At 37.3% G+C, this 23,777-nt stretch overlaps 1 protein-coding gene across 1 annotated transcript in view; it reads right to left on the bottom strand.

The window, feature by feature from the left end:
* faf1 (Fas (TNFRSF6) associated factor 1) overlaps nucleotides 1–23,777 on the bottom strand; it is a 75,696-nt gene that overhangs the window by 36,737 nt on the left and 15,182 nt on the right. Inside the window, exons 4-8 of the mRNA XM_051904377.1 lie at nucleotides 21,145–21,407; nucleotides 19,853–19,944; nucleotides 19,437–19,528; nucleotides 12,074–12,179; nucleotides 5,332–5,418 (exon numbers count right to left, since the gene is read on the bottom strand). Of these exons, the coding sequence (XP_051760337.1) occupies nucleotides 5,332–5,418; nucleotides 12,074–12,179; nucleotides 19,437–19,528; nucleotides 19,853–19,944; nucleotides 21,145–21,407 (640 nt within the window). The remainder of the gene's footprint in view (nucleotides 1–5,331; nucleotides 5,419–12,073; nucleotides 12,180–19,436; nucleotides 19,529–19,852; nucleotides 19,945–21,144; nucleotides 21,408–23,777) is intronic.

Genomic DNA, 23,777 nt, shown 5'->3' with positions numbered 1-23,777 from the left:
CTAATTAAAGACAGACTGCCTGTACAGGGAGACAATGTACAGTACTGTTGGGTGACACAATCAAGAACTCAGACATGTTCTTTTTGCAGGAGGATCAGAATGTCGAAGGCCAGAGAAAACGCAGAACTCACCACAGAAGAAATCACAGGGAAGAGTGGGGTAAATTGTGCCACTACTGAAGGTTCACGCGAAGTCCTAATTTAGTATTTCAAAACTGTTTTCACCATCTCTCCGACCTAAAATACTGTACCTTTAAGACATCTCTGTGTAAATGACCTTTGTTATGTAAACCTCCGTGTACCAGCACACTGTTGTTCCTCAGGTTGGTCAAGTTGCCTAATACTAAATTAATGTTGACAATTTGTGGACAGTTAATTTAAAAGGATAGTTCACCCAAAAATAAAAATTCTGTCACCATTTACCTCATGTTTAACTTATATGACTTATATGGAACACAAAAAAAAGTCACTGAGATAAAAACAACCCTGGACCCCAAAGACATTCATTGATAAGACAACAAAACATATCCATAGATAAAGTAATAAAGGTTTTGGAATTACATGACATGAGAAAAACAAGTTTCATTCAAGCTTTCATATCCCTTTAATGTGCTCATCATGACTATCTGAATATTGAGTTTTTCTCTATTAGTTCTCATTAATAGTCAGGACTGTGAAAGCTACAGTACATCTACATGGTAAATAACCCCTTTATCTCTAAACAAACCATGTAAATCCTGCTTTACATGATATATCCCATTTTACATGAAGAAAGGTAGAATTAAGGCACTTAGTCACAGGTAAGAGGTAAAACGTCCATGTTTTGACCCCATCGCCTAATGGTATGAGTGTGTCTGAGTACATATGTGTGTGCGTGTCAGAGCCGCAGGCTACAGGGGAGAGGTCACCCCCTCATCTTTCCACACCTCCCTCCCCACCTCCAAACAAAGAACTAAATCCTCCTCTTTTGGACCCCTTTCATTAACACTTGCATTAAAGCCCCTAGCACTGAGCACCATGCAAAAGAGGAATTCCATTTCTTTTTCTCTGTTCTCGTCTAAGAAAAATTCTCCTTCCTACCATTAAACATATTTCTCTGGCTAATATATTTCTTTTTTCTTCTCCTCTTGGTTGTTTTCAGATTTGTTGTCGTTCTCCATCTCTCAGGCTGTGAAGGAGATAATTACTGCTGACAGCTGCTCTAGTCGTCCGAGAGCCCCAAGCTGCACCTTGTGCCTGCCTTCTTTGATAGATGAGGACAAGAGAGCTACAGAGCGCGAAAAAAGCAAGAGACTGTGGAGTCCAGAAAAGAAAAGAAAAATAAGAAGCCCCACCCTAAACACCTGTTGGACCCTTTCAGGTTAGGGTTTGAAGAGGTGTCAGTCTTGATTAAGATCTAGGGTCAAATACAGTGTTTAAAAAGCCCAGTGAACCTTTCAGAACTAAGCCCTTCGAGAAAAAAAAGTGTGAATAGGCTAGGCGATGTTTTCCACCTGTTTAAGGTGTAATCTGTAACTGCTACGATTTGCCGGAAGTCCACAGCAAATGTCTCTTACATTAATTAAGTTATATAATTCTATAGTGTGGACCCCAGTGTCAAAACAGTACATACATTTTTTAAACTAATAGGTCTGGAGAGCCAAAAAAAATTAAATAAATAAATAAATATATAATGTCTCCAAAAAACATCAATATATATAAATTATAATACATATATATATATATATATATATATATATATATATTTTTTTTTTTTTTAGAATAAATTTATAATATAAAATAAAATAAATATATAATAAAATTTAAATATATATAATTATATATATATAATTATATATATAATATATATATATATATAATTAAAAATTATACAAATAATAAATACAAGTAAAATATAAAATTATTTTATTAATAATAATAATAATAATATAAAAAAGGAGAATAAAAATATGCTTATGTTAATTTACAGTTTCCAAAATGAGTTTCCAAATTCTGCAACGCAAAGTGAAGAACTTGTCCGATAGGGAAAAGTCTTTACTACAACAGATCAAACATTACAGATCCATTTCACCTGCATATGACAGAACACCACTACCTGCTGTTAAATACAACCCTGGGATAGTCAGCAGGGTGTTGATCTAAACATGTAAAGCATGATTTATGTCAGATGGCCCCAGTAAGGGACAGGGAGTGTAGATTGACGGCAAGTTGGCGGTTCTGAAGACAGATGATTGCCAATATAAGAGTGTATATACCTCCCTTACGGAAGAACTTCACCTGCAGACAGCAATCTCACAAGGGGCTCTGTACGGGCTTAGAGCTGAGCCTCGTCGCTACGGCAACCAACGGGCCCAATAAGCCGCCTCCGCAGGTCTGTGACGCTGAAAGCCCATAACAGCCGTGGGCCACAGAGACCCTCAGAGAGCAGCAGCAGTAATACATTAGCAAACATCAAGAAACACTGGATAAATGTCAGCAATTAAGGGGGAAAAGACTCTAATAAGGACGTTCCAGAAGTTGTCAATCATTCCCATAGGTGCTGCAAGAGGTTGGCAGTGAAATATGAAAAGAGCTCAAAAGAGTTTTGGCTGAGGATGTGTGTGTGAAAGAGAGAACTGAGCGGTGGGAAATGGACCAATTAGAAGCCTAAATTAAGAGAACAAATAAAATAAACAAGAACATGAGCTACTATTATTATTATTATTAATAATAGCGACAAAAGGAACAGTGCACAGCCGATTATTCCTGAATACAATTAAGTCTTTTTTCTCTGATTACTTCTGATTTACAAAAGTCATGAAATAAAACAAATAAAATAATAAAACAAAGTGATGAACTGGCACTATTTACTTTGCAGACAGAAAATAACCCTTCAGAAATCTCTAAAACATTACAGTAGGATACAACAGAAAATGTGCTCACAAAACAACAGTGCAGCCTAAGTTTAGGCAGAAAACATACCAAAGTTTGGGCAGTTAATGCCAAACACAGCCTGCAAACAGCAGTCCTCCAGTGGCCTGCCATATGAAGAAGCCTGTGTCAGCCCCTCAAACACACCACACGCATCCAGACTACACCCACTCAAACAAACAAGGGCTAAAACATGACTATGGTAAACAGCCTCCTTTGAATTTACAGACACTGCATAGGGACGTCAAGACAACCAACCGCTAAGATCCACCCACAGATTCAAAGGCATAAGAAGGTACGCTGATTTTTACATTGTAATCCCTTTCTCCCGAGAGACAAATTTGCAATGCTAATTACAAATCCAGTTAAAATGGCTGCACTGTTTAAATGTTAACTGGTTAAACAGTTTCACTGCATAAATGGATCAAAATCAAATCATATTTTCTTCATGACTCCCCAACAGTAATACAAAACATGTATACAGAAGATGCACTGAGAGCCATCCGAAACTGATAAATATATTAAGTTAAATCCATTTCGACAGTACAAGAAAAAAAACACAAATCTGTCGCTAGCTCCTTCAAAACCAATATGCTTAAAAGCTCAGATGGCGAAATGTAAACTGACTACTGATTAGTTTTCTATTTTTCTCCCTTATGAGGTGGAACAGAGTGCAGAGAGACTCGCTGTATATGAGCAAGCGAAGGGTAATGAAAGCACAGCAGAGCAGGCATCGACTCAGACTGCTGGTAAATGTATTTCTAAGCCTGGGCTGTCATGTTTATTGGTACAAATCCTGGGAGATGAGGGAAGGTTAATGAGATACGCGCAAAAAACGGCCTGCCTGCCATAGAAGAGCTTTGCATCTAATGCACAGCTAGCCGTTTCAATAAGGGCCGGGGACCATTATTAAGACTGGTGCTTTAATAATATGTCCCTCCCTATAAGCCAAGACGAGTTGAGGTGAAAAGCTGGTATGTGGCCAAGTGCACGACGACCACACATAACCAGTCACTGCTTGGGCATTAACGGTTTAATGTGCCTTAAAGAGTATTCATGAGCAGTACTCTCTTTATCAAAAACAAGATTGTGGGTTGAGGTCTTCGGTGAGTGCACTTCAGCCCTGAAGTGGCCCGACTCAAGTGGGCAGTCTGTGGTGAGAGGGTGTAATTCAGTGACCTTGTGTCTGTTGTGCTTTTCGCTAAAGGACGAAACGATCTCTCCAACCGCCCTTTTAACAATATGAGCTAAATGCAATGGGTGAGATACATGAGCCTTACAAGTGCACACTGAAAATAAACAATGCAGTCATTGTTGAAGAGCTCTGTGAAACACTACTCATAAAGCTACTGACAATGGGGTCAGAATCTTTTGTTATGGTACTCTCAAATACTAAGTAGTCACGGGGTTTTATGTTTTATATTGTTCTTTAAATAGTGGTAACCAAAACCATTTTAATAGCTTAAAGTGGACAGATACATTTTTTCTCTTGCATATATGAAGGTGGGGGGGGAGAAACTTTCAACACCTGAAACAAACAGTGCTCAAAAACATGTTTGTTCATCAGGCCACTCCCTTTGAAACAACGCTTTCGCTCAATTAGGCACCTGACACCAAATCAAGACACAATGACAAGCATATACCTAAGAAACACATTACTCTTTCATGGTTAAAACACAAGGGCAATTTCCATGCTTAACTGATCTTACGCACAATGGTCAGTGATAAGTAAAGAGAAAGTTCCCATGGTTATTGTAAGGATGATTATTGTGGATGTCTAAGCTGGGAGGTGGGGTTCCACAGGGTTCGGTGTTAGGGCCCTCTCTGATCACTGTGAACGAGTCGTACTGAAAGGCTGGGAGCACGAAACAGGGCGGGAAAGGTCACTGACCCCCCACTACATGAGCTGTAATGTCCACACAGAGAGGACAAGGCAGAGGAGTTGCTCTGTGACATCTTAATTAGTACCAACATCTTACTTTCACATCGGGTGATGCTACAGAACCACTACAGAAAAGCTGAATTTGAAAAGAAAAATTAGATTTTTCCAAAATCTGCTTTCTTACAACACATCCTTACTAAGGCACAATTTTCATCAAGTAATTTGTCATTTCAGCATGAAAGCAAATATTCTGCATGGAGCAACAATTATAGCCAAGTAGAACATACTTGAAGTTAATAGATTTCGGGCAAATGAGATTGTACTCTAGGCCGGACTGCCCGGCGCAACGCAAAAGAAATAGAAACCAAGTGACGGACAAGAAGATCTGCCACTGGTCTTTCTTTGGGGTTGTGTCTGGTCAAGACAAAAACTCAGTTCAATATGGCACTTTTACTTTTGTTGCTAATTATTCTGATTTTACAACTTATTCTCTATATAATAGAATATATAATAACGAGAGAGGGAAAAAAAAAATCATACCGAGTCGTCTGAGGCAGAGGCAGGCCAGCCGTCCCACTGTTGATGCCGCACAGGGATATTTGTCAGGTCTGAAATGTTCCTTTTCACCTGAGATTTAAACAGACAAAAAGATCAGATAACAGATATAAGAATACAACACTAACGAATACATTCAAATTCATTAAAAAAATGCTAGCAAAAACATTTCTTTCGACACTTTTAGAACACAAAGTGCACGTGCTATTATCACTACGATATAAGTGGCTGGGATGGGAGGGAGAAAAGGAAAGTAGCGGAAAAAAGAGCTCCGTGTTCTCAAAATTCCACAGATGCCTGTCCTAATGCCCAATGCCAACAGCCCTTCACTCGAAAAATGGACAGTATTTCCCTTCTGCCATTCACCCCTGTGTAACTGCACTTAATAACATTGCATGCATTTAAACAGTTGACGCTAGACCCTGCTGTTGGTTTAAAGCCCAACGCCAGGCTGATGTGCGGAAGACGGGGGTGATCAAAGCGGGCGTAGCCCAGAGCTGGATGGGCCGCAGATTCTAGTGCATTATCCCCAGAGAATGCACTACCCCGCGGCGCTAGATACAGAGGCAGAGAAAACTAGCCATTGTGGCAGAAAGCCCTCCTAGCGCATGGCCAAATCCCACCGCCAGCGCACTGAGTGGACATGTATCCTCTGCCAGACTGAAGACTCGTGCCCACAGAGGCAGAAACGATAGGCGCAAGATGCTTGTGAAAACAAAGGACATGAAGCAGGGTTGAAAGAGATAGGGTTAAGAATTCATTAGCAGATACAATCATAAGCTTTATGTTGACAAAAATATAACCACAAAAATATGAATATTTATGAATGCAATAATACAGAGGTTCTCAACTGGTGGGTTGAGACCTAAAATGTATCAGGGTACTGATAGTGTCTTTGACAGCATGGGAAAAAACAATGCTAATGTAAATAACGCAAAACGCATTTAATAAATAATAAAAATAGTAATAACAATAACAACAATAACTACTTTGATTGGTTGATTTTATATTTGTTCAAAGACATTTAGATACCAAAATGATCCAAACTCCGACTTGTCATGTCAAAAATTAAGCATATTTTTGGATTCATGTAGTTCATGATAATATGAATATATTAACTTATAATGTTTGATTACAAAGGTGTTTTTTTATTTTACTTTTGGACAATTTTGGTACTCTGTTGATATCCAAATGTAAAATCTGTGTCCTGAAGAGAGCAAAACCAGTTAAGAACCACTGCATTAATTTATAGAGGCTTTTCATAAGGATGCAAGGATGATTTAAAGGTTTTCAGACAGTTTCAATAATACAGATACCATGGCTAAAGCCAGTTTCCCGACCATTTTGGTCAGGCAAAAACTCAATAAAGGGAAACAAATTTAGATATTGACAACATCACCTCGGTCGGCTGAAGTCGGAGACTGCACCATCTCACACACACGCACACACACACACACACACACTCAAACATACGCAAGCCCACACACTGGGCTGTGCGTTTTTCTTATTGAAGCGAGCAAGGGTCAGCTGGGTTGGCCAATGTTATTACAGAGTGTAATATCTGTGTTTGACCAGAGGGCTACAGGGATTTGGCCGCCCAGGCCTGACCGGCAGGCTGCCGTAAACACCGGCTCTTGGCTGTAATGAACCATTTAGGGTCAAATGGCACCGTAGCCCAAGAGAAAGTAGAAAGTAACGGCATCACCAAGGACCAGACAGAAGCATTTAGCTGCTATAACCAATCGGCCCTCTGCGAGAATCTGATATTTCACCGCTTTACTTCATTGGGTCTTTTTTATGAACACTGCCCTACTGTCAATACACCCATATCCCTCTGTACTTCAGCCAGACTTCATCCCATCTTGACAAACATCCAATGAGAAGCTTTTCACAGTTATTTGACTTCAAAACAGATTTAGCCATATTGGAAGGTAGAGATGTGAACATTCTTGGCACATAAGAAAAGAAAATAGCAAATAAAACCACAATCACAAAACTGTCAGGGAATAAAAGTGGTATAAAAGTTAATTTATCAGAGATGGCTGGTTGGGTGAGGGGCTCTTTCTGTAACTACTGCGAATTATAATTGACTTACGAGGAGAAAGCCCCATACTGCTGCAATATTCACAAACACAAGTGCCATTACCTATTCATGAGCTACGAATTCCTCCTCTTAGCAGTCAGGGGTCTGCAAATTAAAGCCAACATTACCCAACTAAATGAGAAAAAAAATATACACGGAAAGGATAAACAAACAAATCCACCGAATAACAAGTTTATTTACCACTGATTTCTAAGAGAAAGTAAAGAGAGTTTGAAGATGTTCGGTAACGGCTGACATTTGTTCTGTCTTGCCCAAACCGCTGCCCATAAGGAACAATGAGGTTTGATTAAATAACGAAGGAAAAGACTCAGTCCTATTAAATCCAGTTCCGCTGACATTTCATTTTAAATGTCACAATAGAGTTTTTAGCATCAGGGAACAGACTTCTATTGTGAAAAGGAGGAGGAAAAAAAGCAGATAATGTTGACATTATATCAGAAAATGCGAGAAGATCTCACGGATAAAGACATTTCAGCTGCCGGGATTATATACTTAAGGACTGCATGTAACAGCGCCTTTCATTTTAAAAAGGTTTTCTTTCATATATTCTCAAGTGTGGTTGTCATATAAGATATTATTTATCACCCATAGATCAAACATTTACATGGTGTAGATGAAATGCACAAAATATACATTTCCATGGTGATAGTAGATGGACTGCAAAAAAATGAACAGAGATAAATAATAGTATTTGATACACAAAATTGAAAGGCATCTGTGTATTGCTGCCCCCTTACTGACAGAACCTAAACTGCAAAATTAAATTTAAAGATTAATACGATTGATATGTGTGTGTGTGTGTGTGTGTGTGTACATATGTTATATGTATATAACATTACATCAATCTTTAAATTGAACTGTGAAATATTAAACTAGCAATTAAACAGTGGCAGTTTTGTGTGTCTGGCTATAATGTTCAATATTACTGTTAAATGAAATAATGTTATTAATATCTTCATATAAAAGACAAAAAGACTGGTCTAAGTGCTCGAAAAAATGCAAATCTTACAAAATTAAATGACTTAGACGTCAATAAACACGTACGCTCTCTCAGACAAACACGCACACACACATTAATGATCCAATCTTTCTAAATGCCAAGTACTGGTAATCCTTGGCTGGAGAGAAATCAAAGAGAAGAAAAGGTTGCCATTAAACAGTCACAAGCTCTTCAGCACCAGATGCCTTTCATTCACACTCTTTTACTCTCCATCCTTCTTTTCTTCCTCTGCGTTCATCTCTCCAGCTGCGGAGAGAAACGCTGTGGGGCCGGCAAAAATCCCTGGGACGAGTCGTCTGGTCACGGACGGCAGAGCCCTATCGGACGGCCCTATTCTCCCCGCCACTTTCCTGACAAACATTTGCTCTGAGGCTTAAGCGCAGCCCCAAACTCGGGTTTGGGAATGCCAATCAGAAGAGGAGAGCAGGGCCCGGGGCCGAATAGTGGAAGGGTACGTTCCCTGGGAGCCTGGAGGCAGAGCGAGAGCCTTTGGCAAAGACAAACAACGGGACAGCACTGAGGGACTCTCTTCTCTCTCTCTTTTGCTGCTCCTATTGATATGCACATGCAGAAAAGCATCGGCTGGTCTTCAGCAAAGACAAAAGATGAGCAGAAAAAGAAAGGCTGGAGAGGAGTCCTCTCCATATGTGGCAGCGAGGGGGTGAATGGGGAAAAAAAGAGAGAGGGGAGATTGTGAGAGCTCTCTGTTGCTGTTTTGTTGCATTTTCACACAGGCCTTCGGTTTTAGGGCCACAACTGTAAAACAAAAACTTCTCTCACTTGTTAGTAACTTTTCTCAACGAGACGTTTGTGAATAAACGTAGTGGATCCCCGCAGAGCTTTTCTTTCCCGTTCACACGTTTATTTTCTAGCATTTCGGACACAAAAGCGAGTGCTTGGACACGCTTGATAAAAATGTTCCCATCCCAAAAGAGAAAAAATCTTTCAGTGGAGCCAAAGTAACTAATGAACTCTACAGCTAACTAAACTAACTCTGAGAGAGAGCCATTTAGAAAGTTATGTGCAACCAATAAGGTGTTCTCTTACAAAAACAGTTTGTATCGCATGCAATTTGTTTCTCCTTAGAAAACAAATCTTCTTTCTCTCCCCCTCGTTCTTCGTCTTAGAAAGAAAAAAAAAAAAACAGAATGCCTGAGGATCAGGCCAGTTGGGGCCGCAGCGGTCCGTTTGATTCAGCTTTGTCCAGTCACTCGCTCCCCTACCAAGCCAACAGCTTCGCTTCCTGCTCCTCTTTTCTCTTCCCCGCGGGCTCTACTCTCCAGTTGTTGTAATCCCGGCAGAAACACTTAAGGTTCACAGTAGGTGCTCATCAAAACCATCTGCTGAGGGAAAGAGAGCGCTCACCCATCTCACTTTAATCTCTTCAATTAGCACCATTACAAACCTGTCAAGTAGTCTGATTACTGTAATGGTGACCAGCACCATCAAGGCGGCAGTTTCGCCGGGAAAAGGATTCTGGGATTGCGTGGACATAGCTGAGGTGGGGAAAAGCAATTCTTTAGTTAAAAAAAAAAAAAAGGTTGAAATTTGACTTGAAGTATGAAGTGAACTCCTTAAGGAAATTCAGTCATCATTTACTCAACTTCATGCTATTCATAACATTAGTAACAGCTCACTGGAGGGGAAGATTTCCAATGATTAATGACTTAAATCTGCCCGTCCCTCAGACATTGATTGGCTTCAGAAGGCTAGGAATATAGCATACAGACTACTTTTTAACGACACTTTTATGATGCTTTTTTGTAATCTTTTAGCCTGAAAGTCAAATTCTGAATAACGTCCTTTATATGGAAAAGAGTGGGGATGATATTTATTTTTCAAATGTTTTAATGTTTCACAAAAGTAAGCCAGTCATACAGGTTTAGAATGACATGAGGATGAGTAAATAAAGACATCATTCTCATTTTTAGGGTAGTTTTCCTTTAAGGAAGAAAGTTCTGTCGCAAAAGTTTTTCACAAAATTCCTTGTGCTTCTCACAATCAATATTCACAAATAAATGGAATTTCAAAATTGAACTGAAGTATCCGTATCTGTATTTTTCTCTATTTTCATTCCACTAACAGATTTGATCGAACCTTTGGTGCATCAAGCTTATCACACTGCAAAAAAAAAAAAAGAAAAAAAGTCTTGTCTTGATGTCCAGAAAATATCTGAAAAATGCTGCATAAGATATTAAGACTTGTTTTTATGGATTGCATATTATTATACCAAGTACTACTTGTTTATACTACAAGTAAAAAAAAAAAATCTGTCAGTGCAGAAAGACAAAATGTTATTAAAGTTAATTTCTCAGAAATTTTCTTAAGTGTTGCTTCTCAAATAAACTGATCTTGTTTCAAGGATTTTTAGAAATTTTAACTGAAAAATAAGACAAAATCTTGTTAAGAATAGGACTTATTGCAGTGCAGATTTTAAGTCAGAAGCTGCATAAGTTAAACAAGAGGACTTAAGTTTAAAAACAAAACAAAAAAAAAAGAACATCACAGATGTCTGTTTCTTCAAAACGGCACTGCACAGGCCCAACATGACTCCCCTAGCACTGAGGGAGGGGTTCAAGTGGCGCTGTCAGTCCACGGGGAGCTTGTTACACTTGACGTGGTGCACGCTACCTGCTGTGAATAATTAATGGAGCCATTTCCAGAAAGCTGTGTGTAGGTTACTGGGGCAGGCTGAGGAGAATGCGAGGGAGTCGGGGAGGGGTTGTGTGTGTACAGAATGAAGCGTTCTGGTTTTGTGTCCCACACAAACCAACCTTAAATACAACACATTGTAGTTAAAAGGAGAGTGATGAAAAGAATGGCATCGCACAGGTCTGATGGGAGAGGGAAAGGAGCTGATGAGCCACAGGGGGGTTTGTACCACTCGATACTGAGCTCTGGCTAAGTGGAAAGACACACAGTAGACGGGAGTCTTCCAGAATTTAAAATTTTACATTCAGCATGTTTATATTATATATATATATATATATATATATATATATATATATATATAAATAAAAACACACACACAGAAAGCCCCACACATGACATGTGGACAAAAATATATATATATATATTGTGGCCACAAATTAGGAATTCATTCCCTCGTTTTAGTAAATTGTGGCCACGAATTTAGTGTTTGTGTGTATATGTGTGTATGTTTATATATGTGTGTATATATATATATATTTGAGCCAAAGTTAATATCTCTAGCTAATAATTCACCAACATGCATAACACATATTTGTAGACCTGAATAAATATGCTGTGAATACCTGCCATGCAGAAAATTTCCTGTACATGATTGGCCTTTTCCACATGACAAAAAAATGAATAGTTTCACCCAAAACACACAGTTGAGATTAGACATTTTGAAGTAATCATGAAGTTTGGTGGGTGTTATGAAAAGCAAGACTGGGAGATAATTAGCTTTGGCTCAAAAAAGGCCTCAATCATTGGTGACTATTATTTTAGCATGTAATAATTAAGTTGACGCCTCACCTAAAAATCAAAGAGTAGTTTCAGAGAACATGGGCAGAAACGCAGTAGAGAGAAAGACAGACAGCAGGTGTAGACAGACAGACAGAGGGGCTAGGTGACAGACAGGTGTGTGGTTGTCTCACCTCCTGGATGGTTTTGCTCGCGGGGAAGTTGAGGCTGTAATCTCTCTGTGCTTCACGGTGGCTAATGACGAGCAGGTAGTTCTGATTTGACAACCCTTGCTGGGCACTGTTAAATGGCAGGAAGGGCAGAAGGGGGAAAAAGAAAGAGAGAGGAGCATTAGAGTTCAGTGGTGGACGAGTCGGGGCTCGTCTCCGTCTCCCCAGGGCTCAGACAAGCCTGTGCCACCCCACTGCTCTGCACGGGTAGCGAGAGGCAAGGGCAGAGCCAAGGGCCACAGCATGGGCCGCACACAAGCACTAAGGCCGTCTGGAGGTATCGACTGGAGCTAAGAGTTATAAACGTCACACAAAAGGACAAGAGGGCTAGTGGCGCTTGTCCGCTCCGCCGTCACCCTCGGAGCACTGACCTCAGAGCAGGTTTGAGATTCATGGGAGCCGTGGTGCTGAGTTGTAGGAGAGAAGGCCTCATCTGATGACAAACGATGGGGGTTAAGTAGCGCTTTGAGCAAATGCTCCGTCTGTGTGTGTGAATATGAATCAACAGCTTAGAGGCGAGCCTGCCGGCTAATCAGGGTTCGAATGAAAGCAGTCAGGAAGAGGAGAGTCTGGGAATTAATATGTAACGCACACATTAATTATGCAACCAGCGCCTTAATCTGAGGAGCTTTGGACAAGCTTATGTTAACAGAGGACCAAATTTACTGTAATGGCAGCTTATTTACATTGACTAAAACTGTGAAATCAATATGTAAATGTAATGTTTGTTGTATCTAGCGATGAAGATTGAAACGGTGGCCTAGGAGAGGAGGATGCATATGCGATGCTGCGGAGAGTGGAAAAACACAGAGTCATGAATACAGGATGGAAAAGGAGGGGCTTAATTTAATTTCAAGACTCTTATCAAATGTGAATGACTTGGAGACATTTTACATTCTGATACAATATATTTGCTTTGACAAATGTGTATAACTAAAGGCAAGGATTGATCTTTAAATCTAAGCATTGTTTCAAATTTTGCTAACCAGTGTTTATCTAGCTATATAAAAAGTTAATTCAGCACTGTTCATATACTTTATACCAAAGTTAAGTGCACTTGGTAACTGTAGGATTTCTAACTGAATTGATACTGAATCGAATGTGAATCAGAATGGTGAACTTGTGAATAACAACTGAATTAAAAAGAGAAATCAGTTGCAAAAAGTAGCCCTAAGTAATAGTGTAAAATTAATTTGCCTGAAATTTTAAAATGATAAATGTGAAAAGACAAATAGTGAGTTATATATATATATATATATATATATATACACACACACTATTCAAAAGTTCAGAGTCAGTATGATTAAGATTGGGTTGCATTTATTTTTATTTGATCAAAAGTAAAGTAAAAACAGTAATATTGGGAAATATCACTAGAATTTAAAATAACTATTTTCCATTTTACTACATTTTAAAATGTTAGTGTTTCTTATGATCAATGTTGAAAACAGATGTGCTGCTTACTATTTTTGATAAAACCATGATTACTTTTTTTTTCAGGATTCTTTGAATAGAAGATTCAAAAGAACAGAATTTATTTGAAATAGAATATTTACATTATAAATGTCTTTACTGTCACTTTTGATCAATTTAATGTGTCCATGCTGAATAAAAGTATTAAGTACTAATGAATGCATGTATACAGTCAAACCAAAAATTATTCAGACATTTTTGATATATTTTTACTAGTGGGTGCAGAACACTATAGTTCATTTATGTAAGTGAGGATGGCAAAATATAGTAAACTGTGACATATTATACCCAAAAATTCTTCATACAGTGGACTACCAGTAAAATGATAAAAATTTGGAACCAATAATTATTCAGACACTTTGACCTGACCATGTTTTGCTTAAGTGTTATCTGACATAATTAAGATTCATTTTTTCTGACAGTTTAACTCTGAGATCTTGTCATATTTTATTACCATTTTTTTAAACTATAGTGAATAAACTGTATTAATGAATGAAATGTTTAAGATGTCTGAATAAATTTTGGTTTGACTGTATACTGAATATTTGAAAATGCAAAATATATTTTTATATAACTAAAAATAATATAAATGTAATAAAAACTGTGTCTTTGTCCTATTTAAGATGGTGCTATGAAACTGTGGGCTAAAAAGTAAACTGCAAAGTAGAACTTTTCTCTCTAAGGAGTTAAAACTATGCAATATTTCCTCTCACGACAGATCTACAGCATAAGGTTCATCTGTAGGAGCTTAACCAGGTTCAGCCCTCTGTGGTCCCAACAGCACCTGGAGCTGACCCCCCTAAACTCACCCTAAATGCTTCTCCACACCACCGGAGGCACCGGAAATAGAATGTCACTGGCTGCTATAGACAAAAAATAAACCACTGTGTAAATGAAGAGCAGATTGGTTTGACTCAGAGATAAGTCTTCCGTCTCAGAACCCTGCAAGACTGAGACTTTAATAAAACCCACCGTCTCGTTCCTCTCATTGGCACGTACGTACACACAGGCAGAACAAACCTCTGGCTTTAATTTCTCATACACACACTCTTAGGGTGACCTGTACCACCACCAAACAAAACACAAACATAACCCTTCACTCTTTCTTCCTCTTTAAGTTTTATTTTTGCATCCGCCACAAATGTTTTTACTGCACTGCCTGTTCTGATCTGACAAGTCTAAGTACTAATTGCTGTAGTTTAAACTGTTTTTCCTTTCTGCCAAAACCAGCAGATTCCTCAGGCCCCCAAGTCTCACAGGAGATCAGATGCAGAAAATGAGATAAATACCAAATGCGCACAGACTCATTTGCTCATTTGTATTTGAAATAGCAGAAGTTCAAATTAAAATAACCTTAAACACACACATCTCCTGGAAGCAACAGAAATAGATGATTCGTTTTAAATTATTCATAAAGTTCCATTATTTATGCTGGAGATTAGGGGTTTGGATACCTCCACGAGAGGGAGAGCGAGCGAGATGAGCTTGGCTCATCACTGGATTTCTGTAACTACCTTGGATGGAGTGTCTGTCGTGAAAGCTCCAAAGCCTGTGCCGTATTTGCATTCAAAACAGAGGGAAGAAAATGAGGCAGGCGGCGCAGTGTGAAGACGAGTTTGATTAATATGTTTGGATATGGTGTGCTGAGGTATGCTTTGCAGTAATTGCCTACAGTGGCTTTTATTTGTTGAGTACTGTGCCATTGTTCGCTGCCTGCATCCTGAGACCCCATGCTTTAATTTAAACTAAAAACAGGCTGATAAGGACACACATATACACACACTGTAGTTCAAAAGTTTAGGGTTGGTGAGATTTTTTTTAATGTTTTTAAGAGAAGTCTTTTATTTTTGCTAAAAACTCTAAAGCTATATTTGGTTTAACTTTGTTAAAAATTACTTAAAAAGAGTTAACTGAACAAAAAAAGGTTTCTCACAAGGTTAAAACCAGCACAATCTAATAAAACATGCTTCAATGATAGAGAGTTTGATGGAAAGAACATGTTGGTGAATCTTTAAAAACTCCTAGTATTATTAAATATCCTGGAATGGCCTATTCTGCAACGGGTACAATCAATCTGGTCCCATAGGTTTGAGAATTCATAGAAACAACTTCTTCCAGCATTGGGGCTGATTTCATGGAGTTTGTTCATAGTATTTAGATCCCATTCTGTTTGCCATTTGTTATTAATATAGGAATTAATTATTGGTATTCCATAGGAGGTACTGTGCAAATTTTGAGGTCTGCTGATAATGCCTCTATTGCTTCCTCGTTTCATTTGATTCCACAGTGTCCAGGTACCCAACAAAACTAGATATTAAATTGATGACCCTCTACTTCAAGCAGTTTGTAAAAATCATTACAAATGCTGGATGATCATTTTTAAGGGATGATATTGCTTGGAGACAGGACTTCCAATCTGTAATTATAATAAAATTGCATAGTTTTTATGTAGTCCAATGACAAAATGAAATAAATAGCAGTTTTCAATTTTAATATATTTTGTAATGTAATTTGTTCCTGTGGTGCAAAGCTGAATTTTCAGCAGCCATTACTCAGTGTCACATGATCCTTCAGAAATCATTCTAATATGCTGATTTAGCGCTCAAGAACACATTTGTGTTGCTTAACATGTTTGTGGAAACTGATATAAAATTTTCTTTGATGAACAAAGTTAAAAAAAAAAAACAGCTTTTATTTGAAATAGAAACAATTTGTAACATTATAACTGCCACTTTTGATAAATTCAATGGATCCTTGATGAATACAAATAAATAAATAAAAACACTTTACTTAAAGCCTTTATGTAGAAGGCATTATGAAGGTATTCCTAATGTACATTAAAATGCATCTTTTCATAAATAATTGTAACCAAAGTTAAAATGCATTTTAATATTTGCAGATTACTTGTTACATCTGAAATTGGTTGTTCATCTTGTGTTTTAATGCATTATACTTTCTAAAGGTGTAACATAAGTGTTATAATTATTATAACTGTGGTTATGATTATTCATGAGAACGTACAATGCATTATAAGGTACATTATGCATTACAAGGCATTATTAATGCATTAAAAATACTTTTAGTAAGGCTTTAAGTGTTACCAAAAAATCTTACTCACCCCTTGGAAATGGCGACTGGGTCTTTCCTGTTATGTACCAGTTGAACTTGATTATGTACACAATGGAAAGGGAGCGATAGAGAGCTTAAAACTTTCTTAACTTTATTGTGTATAGTTATTATTATTATTTTATTACTTATGTGTAAATAAAAACATCTGAACCAAAATGAATTTTAAAAAAATATATGAAAATATTCAAGTGATTTCAAATCCGGCCCATGTTCAGGTTTTTGTAATTTTGTGATTAAAAAAAAAAAAACGAACTAATATGATTTCCATGTGTAAAAACTGAATTAAGTATTTTATTGAATAAATTACGAAATGCATGATGGAGACAAGAAAAAGAACTGCATAAAAGGAATGGCCCAGTTATCATTTCACAGTTTCTTTCTATTAATTTGCTAAATCACACAGAAACACTGACATTCTGCTGAACCCAGGTTTAAATAAGTGTAAGTAAAGATGCCTGAGCAGATGAGAAAACAGCATCTGAACTGCCCCTGAGAGATACAGCCAGAGAACGACAGTACAGCAGGAGCTAAGTCTGCTGAGGAACACTTCTCTCTCTCCCCGTCTCTCTGTGACAGTTATTTATAAAGGCAGTTAACAGCTTGTCTGCTCACCCTCCTGGAAGCCCTCTTCTCACTGCACCAGGAGAGGACAATCACGGGCAACAATGGGGTCACACCTAACTAACACCGGCCCTTTCTTTTTCTCCCCTATTTTGACTCCTCTAAAATAGTTTCTGGGAAATAATTAGAGCCCGCCACCGATGATGAGCTCTAGTAGGTGCTGGATATTAGATATTGTGCCATTTAGAGAGAGAGGTGACAAGGTCTCTGCTGCATGTCACCTGCCCAATAGGGGAGAAACGAGATGGACGAGAGCAGCTGTCAGGATCATGTTAATATATGTGATCTCGATGGATCCAATGAACCCTGACCAGTATGCGGTACATACGTCACAGTAATGTGTGTTTTTTGTTGCAATCTTTAAAATGAAAGTTAAGAAAAAGAATAAAAAAAATAGACACAAACACACACACACAAAATGCCTCCAGACCAAATCTGACGAGGTGCTAAAAGGAAAAAGAAAAAAATGGAAAAAAATAAAGTGCTGATGTGTTTTGGAGGGTACTGTTATCACAATGTTAGTTTACAGCCCATTAAGTACTTTTCTCAGAATGTTTTCGCACTCTAGAGTACAGTGTCCACACACAAGCTGACAGAGATGCCAGTTTATACCCAGTCGCTCGACGGCATCGCCACCACCTCCCGCCGGGGCTTACAGCAGTGCTAATCAACACATAATTACACACACAAACACGTGCACATCAATATAACACACACACCCAGCCCTTTCTAATTGAAGTTCCTTTCATCTATTACTTCGAAACGCACTGCTCTGACCATAATTTTTTGCTTATTTAAAAAAAATGACATACCAACCATTTTTTCCTTCTATTCTTTGTGAATGTAATGCATAATCAGTCACAGCAAATCTAAAATAATATATGCGTTACTAAATTCTTAGGTTGTTTATCGGATCCTATATATATATATATATATATATATATATATATATACACACACTACTGTTTAAGCTCACCAAGGGTTAGAGCTAGCATTTATTTGATCAAAATACAGTAAAAACAGTAATATTGTCAAATGTTATTACAATTTTAAATAACTATTTTTTTTATATATATTTTAGCATACTTTAAAATGTAATTGATTCCTGTGATGTCAAAGCTGAATTTTCAGCAGACATTTTTCCAGTGTTCAGTGTCACATGATCCTTCAGAAATCAGTCTAATATGCTGATTTGCCACTCAGGAAATTTTCTTTATTATAATCCATGTTGAAATGCTTTTTTAATATTTTTGTGGAAACATATACATTTTAGGATTCTTTGATGGATATAAAGTTTTTTTTTTGTTTGAAACAGAAATCTTTTCTAACATTATAAATATCTTTACTGTCACTTTTGATCAATTAAATGCATCCTTGCTATATAAATGTATTTTTTTTTATCTTACTGACCCCAAACTTTTGAATGGCATGGAAGATATAAGTAAGTAAATAAATAAAAACATAAATAAATAAATGAACACAGGGAAGCTCCTCAATTGATTAAAATGCTTTACAATCAAACTGTTGATCTACTGTTGTGATTTAAAATGTGGTCATGCAACGCCACCTAGTGGTGAGTAAGAGACTCTTAAACACAAGGATCTAGGTTTGTCTGGTTAGAACAGTCCAATCAGCCCCTGCTGGTAGATGTCTTAACTACAAAATTCTGTTGACAAAAAGCATCTGTCTCTATTGATGGCTATTCAAAGGTTGCAGTGAATTATGACATATTATATTATACACATATGAATGCTAACAGACATTCTCCAGGTATTATCGATGTCCATGACTTAATCCTGTTAATATAAAGCCATCAGCCTCATCTAAACAGGATTTTGAACACAATTGTCCATATTTTTGAGAGTTTCACAAAAATAAATGGCAGTTTTAGAGGGTGGGAGAGGTTTACGAGAAAACAAACTTCAAAGTTTGGATATGAGATGTGTTAGTACAAAGACATAGGCCACTCATATAAAAATCATGTAAGATTTAAGTCCATTATTTCATTTTGAAGAGCTACTTGTCTGCATGTGCATTACCTGGACCAAAATGCAGTTTTCAATCTGAGCTAAAGTAGATACTTCATGACAGTATGTAGACATACCTGCTCTGGCTGGTGCTGGCTGAAGGGGCAATATCAGGGGTGAGCACATACAAGCTGTTGTTCTTGGGCAGGTGTAAACTCCGCAGAACCGTCTGAAAGAAAGAAAAAAAATAAGAAAACCATCAAAGAGGTTATAAATGCTTTTAAAGTTGCCATTTTGCACAATTGTACATAAAGTACACTTGAACAGAAAGTCACAGTTACAAACTTCAAAGACCTATTTAATAAAAACAAAAAAATAATTTCAATAATAATAATGGACATTTTTTTGGAATCCAACCCCTCAACATGGCACTCACAATTTTCAACATATATTTGCAACTGTCATATAAATTATTTTAAACATATGTCTTTTTTTTTTTTTTAATGCACCAATAATCTTAATATCAGTATATGTTCAATAGAGTCACACTTACACTGTCAGATACATCTCCACTCTTCCAGCCTTTTAACTGCATTTTAGAGACAGGGACCTGTAGCTCAGTCTCTAAAATAGTTTTAATATCACCTGCAGAGAGAAAGAAATAAGAATAGGTTATAAAAGGTTAATGGCAGTTCAGAATGTTACCACTAGAGGACAGTGTGCATCAAGTCTAGTTTATTTAGCAAAGCCCTGCTTATCTTCACCCAGTTCAAGTGCCAAGCTGACAAATTTCTTTTGTTTGCAAATGAAATATTTTAAAAACATCTTTTTCATTCATCAGACCTGCTGGTGTATGTGTACTAGTAATGTTACTTAAATCCTTTGTGAATCATACATTAATCAACTACTATTGAGATTAATCATTCTACTACCACAATGCAGACCCCCATATATCAGAATGGGTTCAGAGGATCAGTTCTCAAACTGTTTGGCATTTTTCCTAATTTCTCCACCACACACAAAAAACATGGCTAGCTAATAATCACATATCTACATTACATTAATATTTATAGCAACTGTCAGATAGTAAAATTACTAGAACTTCAAATTTAAAGCAATAAAATACATTTATTTTATTTATATGAATGATTTTATATGAATATTATTACAAATTAATTACATATACAACATACACCTATACACACACAAATATATACACACAATTTTTTTTGTGTGCATTTATTAAAAATTAACCAAAGAGTGGACTATTACACTAAAAACAAAAAGACACAGCAGCTATTTTCTTTCTTTTTTATTGTATATGTGTGACTTGCTAAGCACCTCGCTCACACCCCTGCAACTCAGAGCTCTTCCTGTTGACTTCACTCATGACACAAGATTCAACTTTCATTCACAGAAATACAGTCGCAAAAACAGTGTGTGGTTCAGTTTAGTGGCTTGTGTCATACCAAGAATCACAGCTCATTATCTACATCTACCAAGAAAATGCTCCAATAATTTCTGAGAAAACCTAAAAAAGAAAACAGTCAATTATTGCAGATGATATGTTAATTATTGCCTATTTGACAAAAGCCTAAACTGATTTGAGAAATGAGTCAGCATTGTGGTAACAAAGCCCATGAACCATGCTATTAGACACACTATGGCTTAGTATGACGTGTATTTCTAAGAAAGGCCTGTTCTAGTCACGTGTGCTGCCTTTGCAAGTGCAGCATGGTCATGCTCTTTTGTTTGACGTGGGCAGTAAGCTGTCTACTACCAAATGATGATTAACTGTTTGTGTATATAGTGTTAATGTATCAAAAACAGTGAGTGTGTGCTCACCGACTGTGCTGGCTTCCTCCAGGACCACCTCTATGGAGCGCTGCCTGTACTCCACACGGAAGTTGAGCATCCGTGACTGCCGTTCCACAATGTGCCGTGAGGGCTGGACAGGGCAGAAGGCCGGGCTGGATGAAGACGGGGGTGAGGAAGATGATGATGCTGCTGATGCTGAAGAAGGCGGGGCTGAGGGCGTAGGTGCTGTGGCTTCTGATTGGTTGTGAGGTCCATAGGGATCAGTCTGAGATGCTTCACTGGAGAAATTACTACACAAGACAGTAGAAAATGAGGCAAAGTTACAATTAACTCAAATGGCATTAAAATTTCTATATGAACAGCACTTCTCCATTATAACTAAATTTTGATACACTACTGTTCAAAAGTTTGTAGTCAGTAATTTTTTTTTTGATGCATTAAACGCATTTAATTGATCAAAAGTGAAAGTCATTTATAATGTTACAAAAGATTTCTATTCATCAAAGAATCCTGGAAAAAAAATGTCATGGTTTCCACAAAAATATTAAGCAGCAAAACATTGATGATAATGTTTCTTCAGCAGCAAATCAGTATATTAGAATAATTTCTGAAGGATCGTGTGACACTGAAGACTGGAGTAATGATGCTGAAAATCAACTTTGACATCACAGGAATATATACATATATTCCCACTGAACGCAACAAATAGATTTCAGTGCTTCCCATTCTATAACTAGACTTTGGCAGCCCGAAAATATATTTAAACTTCTCATAATAACATAAAAGGTCTTTAATGTTGTGTTTTGCGCCACTGTTGTCAAACAAACTAAGACCGAAAGCACGATAAGGCTTTATGTCCTTATCAAATCACAAAAAAGATTCTGTTTGCACTGCTCAAAGAGAAGTGCGCACTTTGCTCACGTGATCCGCATGTGATCAGATCCGCGTCTTAGTTCCTAGTGAATGAATCCAGTGAACTCTGTCTCCGCATGTGCTCAGTTTAGCATGCATTTGGGAACGTATTGTGCACCAGTTATGCATTATTTTCACATTTTCATAGTTGACAATTACAGCATTTCACTTTGTAATTCACTTTTCAGATTTGTAATAAGCTGCGTTTGGTTTGTAAACTTGTTTTCCAGCAAAATAAAAGCCCGACTGCAGTTTCCGTCAAAATAAAAGCTCACGTATTTATCTCTTTTAAGTATAGAAATTAGGACAAAACTAATGAAAGTTTCATTTATTTTTCAGTGCATTTGTTTTACAATATATGGCTATTACTGTCATTGGAATAATATTATAACTGTTATTATGGTTACACTTTATTTTAAGGTGATGTAGTTACATTGTACTTAAGTACTGAGTAATACTAATTAACTACATGTACTTACTACAGAGTTACGGTTAGGGTTTGGCTTAGGGTTAGTTACCTGTAATTATGCATAATTTACGGTTATTACATAGTATGTGCATGAAGTAATGTACAACTATGTCACCTTAAAATAAAGTGTTACCATTATTATTATTATTATTATTATTATTATGTAGTGTAATGTAGACTGAGACACTATATCACAACTAAAGCTGTGTTTCCACCGCAGGAACTTTCCCAGGAACTAGGGACTTTGGGGTGGTACTCTATGTGTTATTACATAGTAAGTACATGTAGCAACTATGTCACCTAAAATAAAGTGTTATTATTATTATTATTAATAATAATAATGCTAATAATAATAATAATAATAATAATATGTAGTGTAATGTAGACTGAGACACTATATCACAACTTTCCCCAGGAACTAGGGACTTTGGAGTGGTACTCGGTGTGTTTTGACCGCAGAAACCACGGTCTAAATAAAAAATAAAAAAAAAAGAGGGTTGAGCCCCCTTTAAAGTTCAGGTACAAGCAAAGTAAATGCAATCTTTTCTTTGTTTAATTTGCACACTGAATATGGGTTGGAGCTCTAAATTTTGAACTCTCAAAGTGCTCCAGATTGAGGAATTTAAAGGGTTCGTTCACCCAAAAATGAAAATTCTGTCATTAATTACTCACCCTCATGTCGTTTCACACCTGTAAGACCTTCGTTCATCTTTGGAACACAAATTGAGATATTTTGGACAAAATCCGATGGCTCAGTGAGGCCTGCACTGCCAGCAAGACAATTAACACTTTCAATGCCCAGAAAGCTACTAAAGACGTATTTAAAACAATTCATGTGACTACAGTGGTTCAACCTTAATGTTATGAAGCAACGAGAATACTTTTTGTGCGGCAAAAAAAAAAAAAAAAAAAATGACTCTATGACAATATCTAGTGATGGGCGATTTCAAAACACCGCTTCATGAAGCATTACGAATCTTTTGTTTCGAATCAGTGGTTCGGAAGGCCAAAAACACGTGATTTCAGTAAGCGAGGCTTTGTTACGTGATAAATGTTTCGAAATTTCAATAGTTCACCACTGGGGAGCGTGACTTTGGCAGTTTTGATACACGCTCTGAACCACTGATTCGAAACAAAAGATTCATAAAGCTTCGACGCTTCATTAAGCAGTGTTTTGAAATCGTCCATCACTAGATATTGTCATAAAGTCGTTATTTTGTTTTTTTGGCTCGTTGCTTCATAATATTAAGGTTGAACCACTGTAGTCACATGAACTGTT

The sequence above is a fragment of the Ctenopharyngodon idella genome, chromosome 8, assembly GCF_019924925.1.
Source record: "Ctenopharyngodon idella isolate HZGC_01 chromosome 8, HZGC01, whole genome shotgun sequence".
NCBI lineage: Eukaryota > Metazoa > Chordata > Actinopteri > Cypriniformes > Xenocyprididae > Ctenopharyngodon > Ctenopharyngodon idella.
The sequence above is the reverse complement of the archived record's forward strand: the minus strand, read 5'-3'. Positions and strand labels throughout refer to the sequence as shown.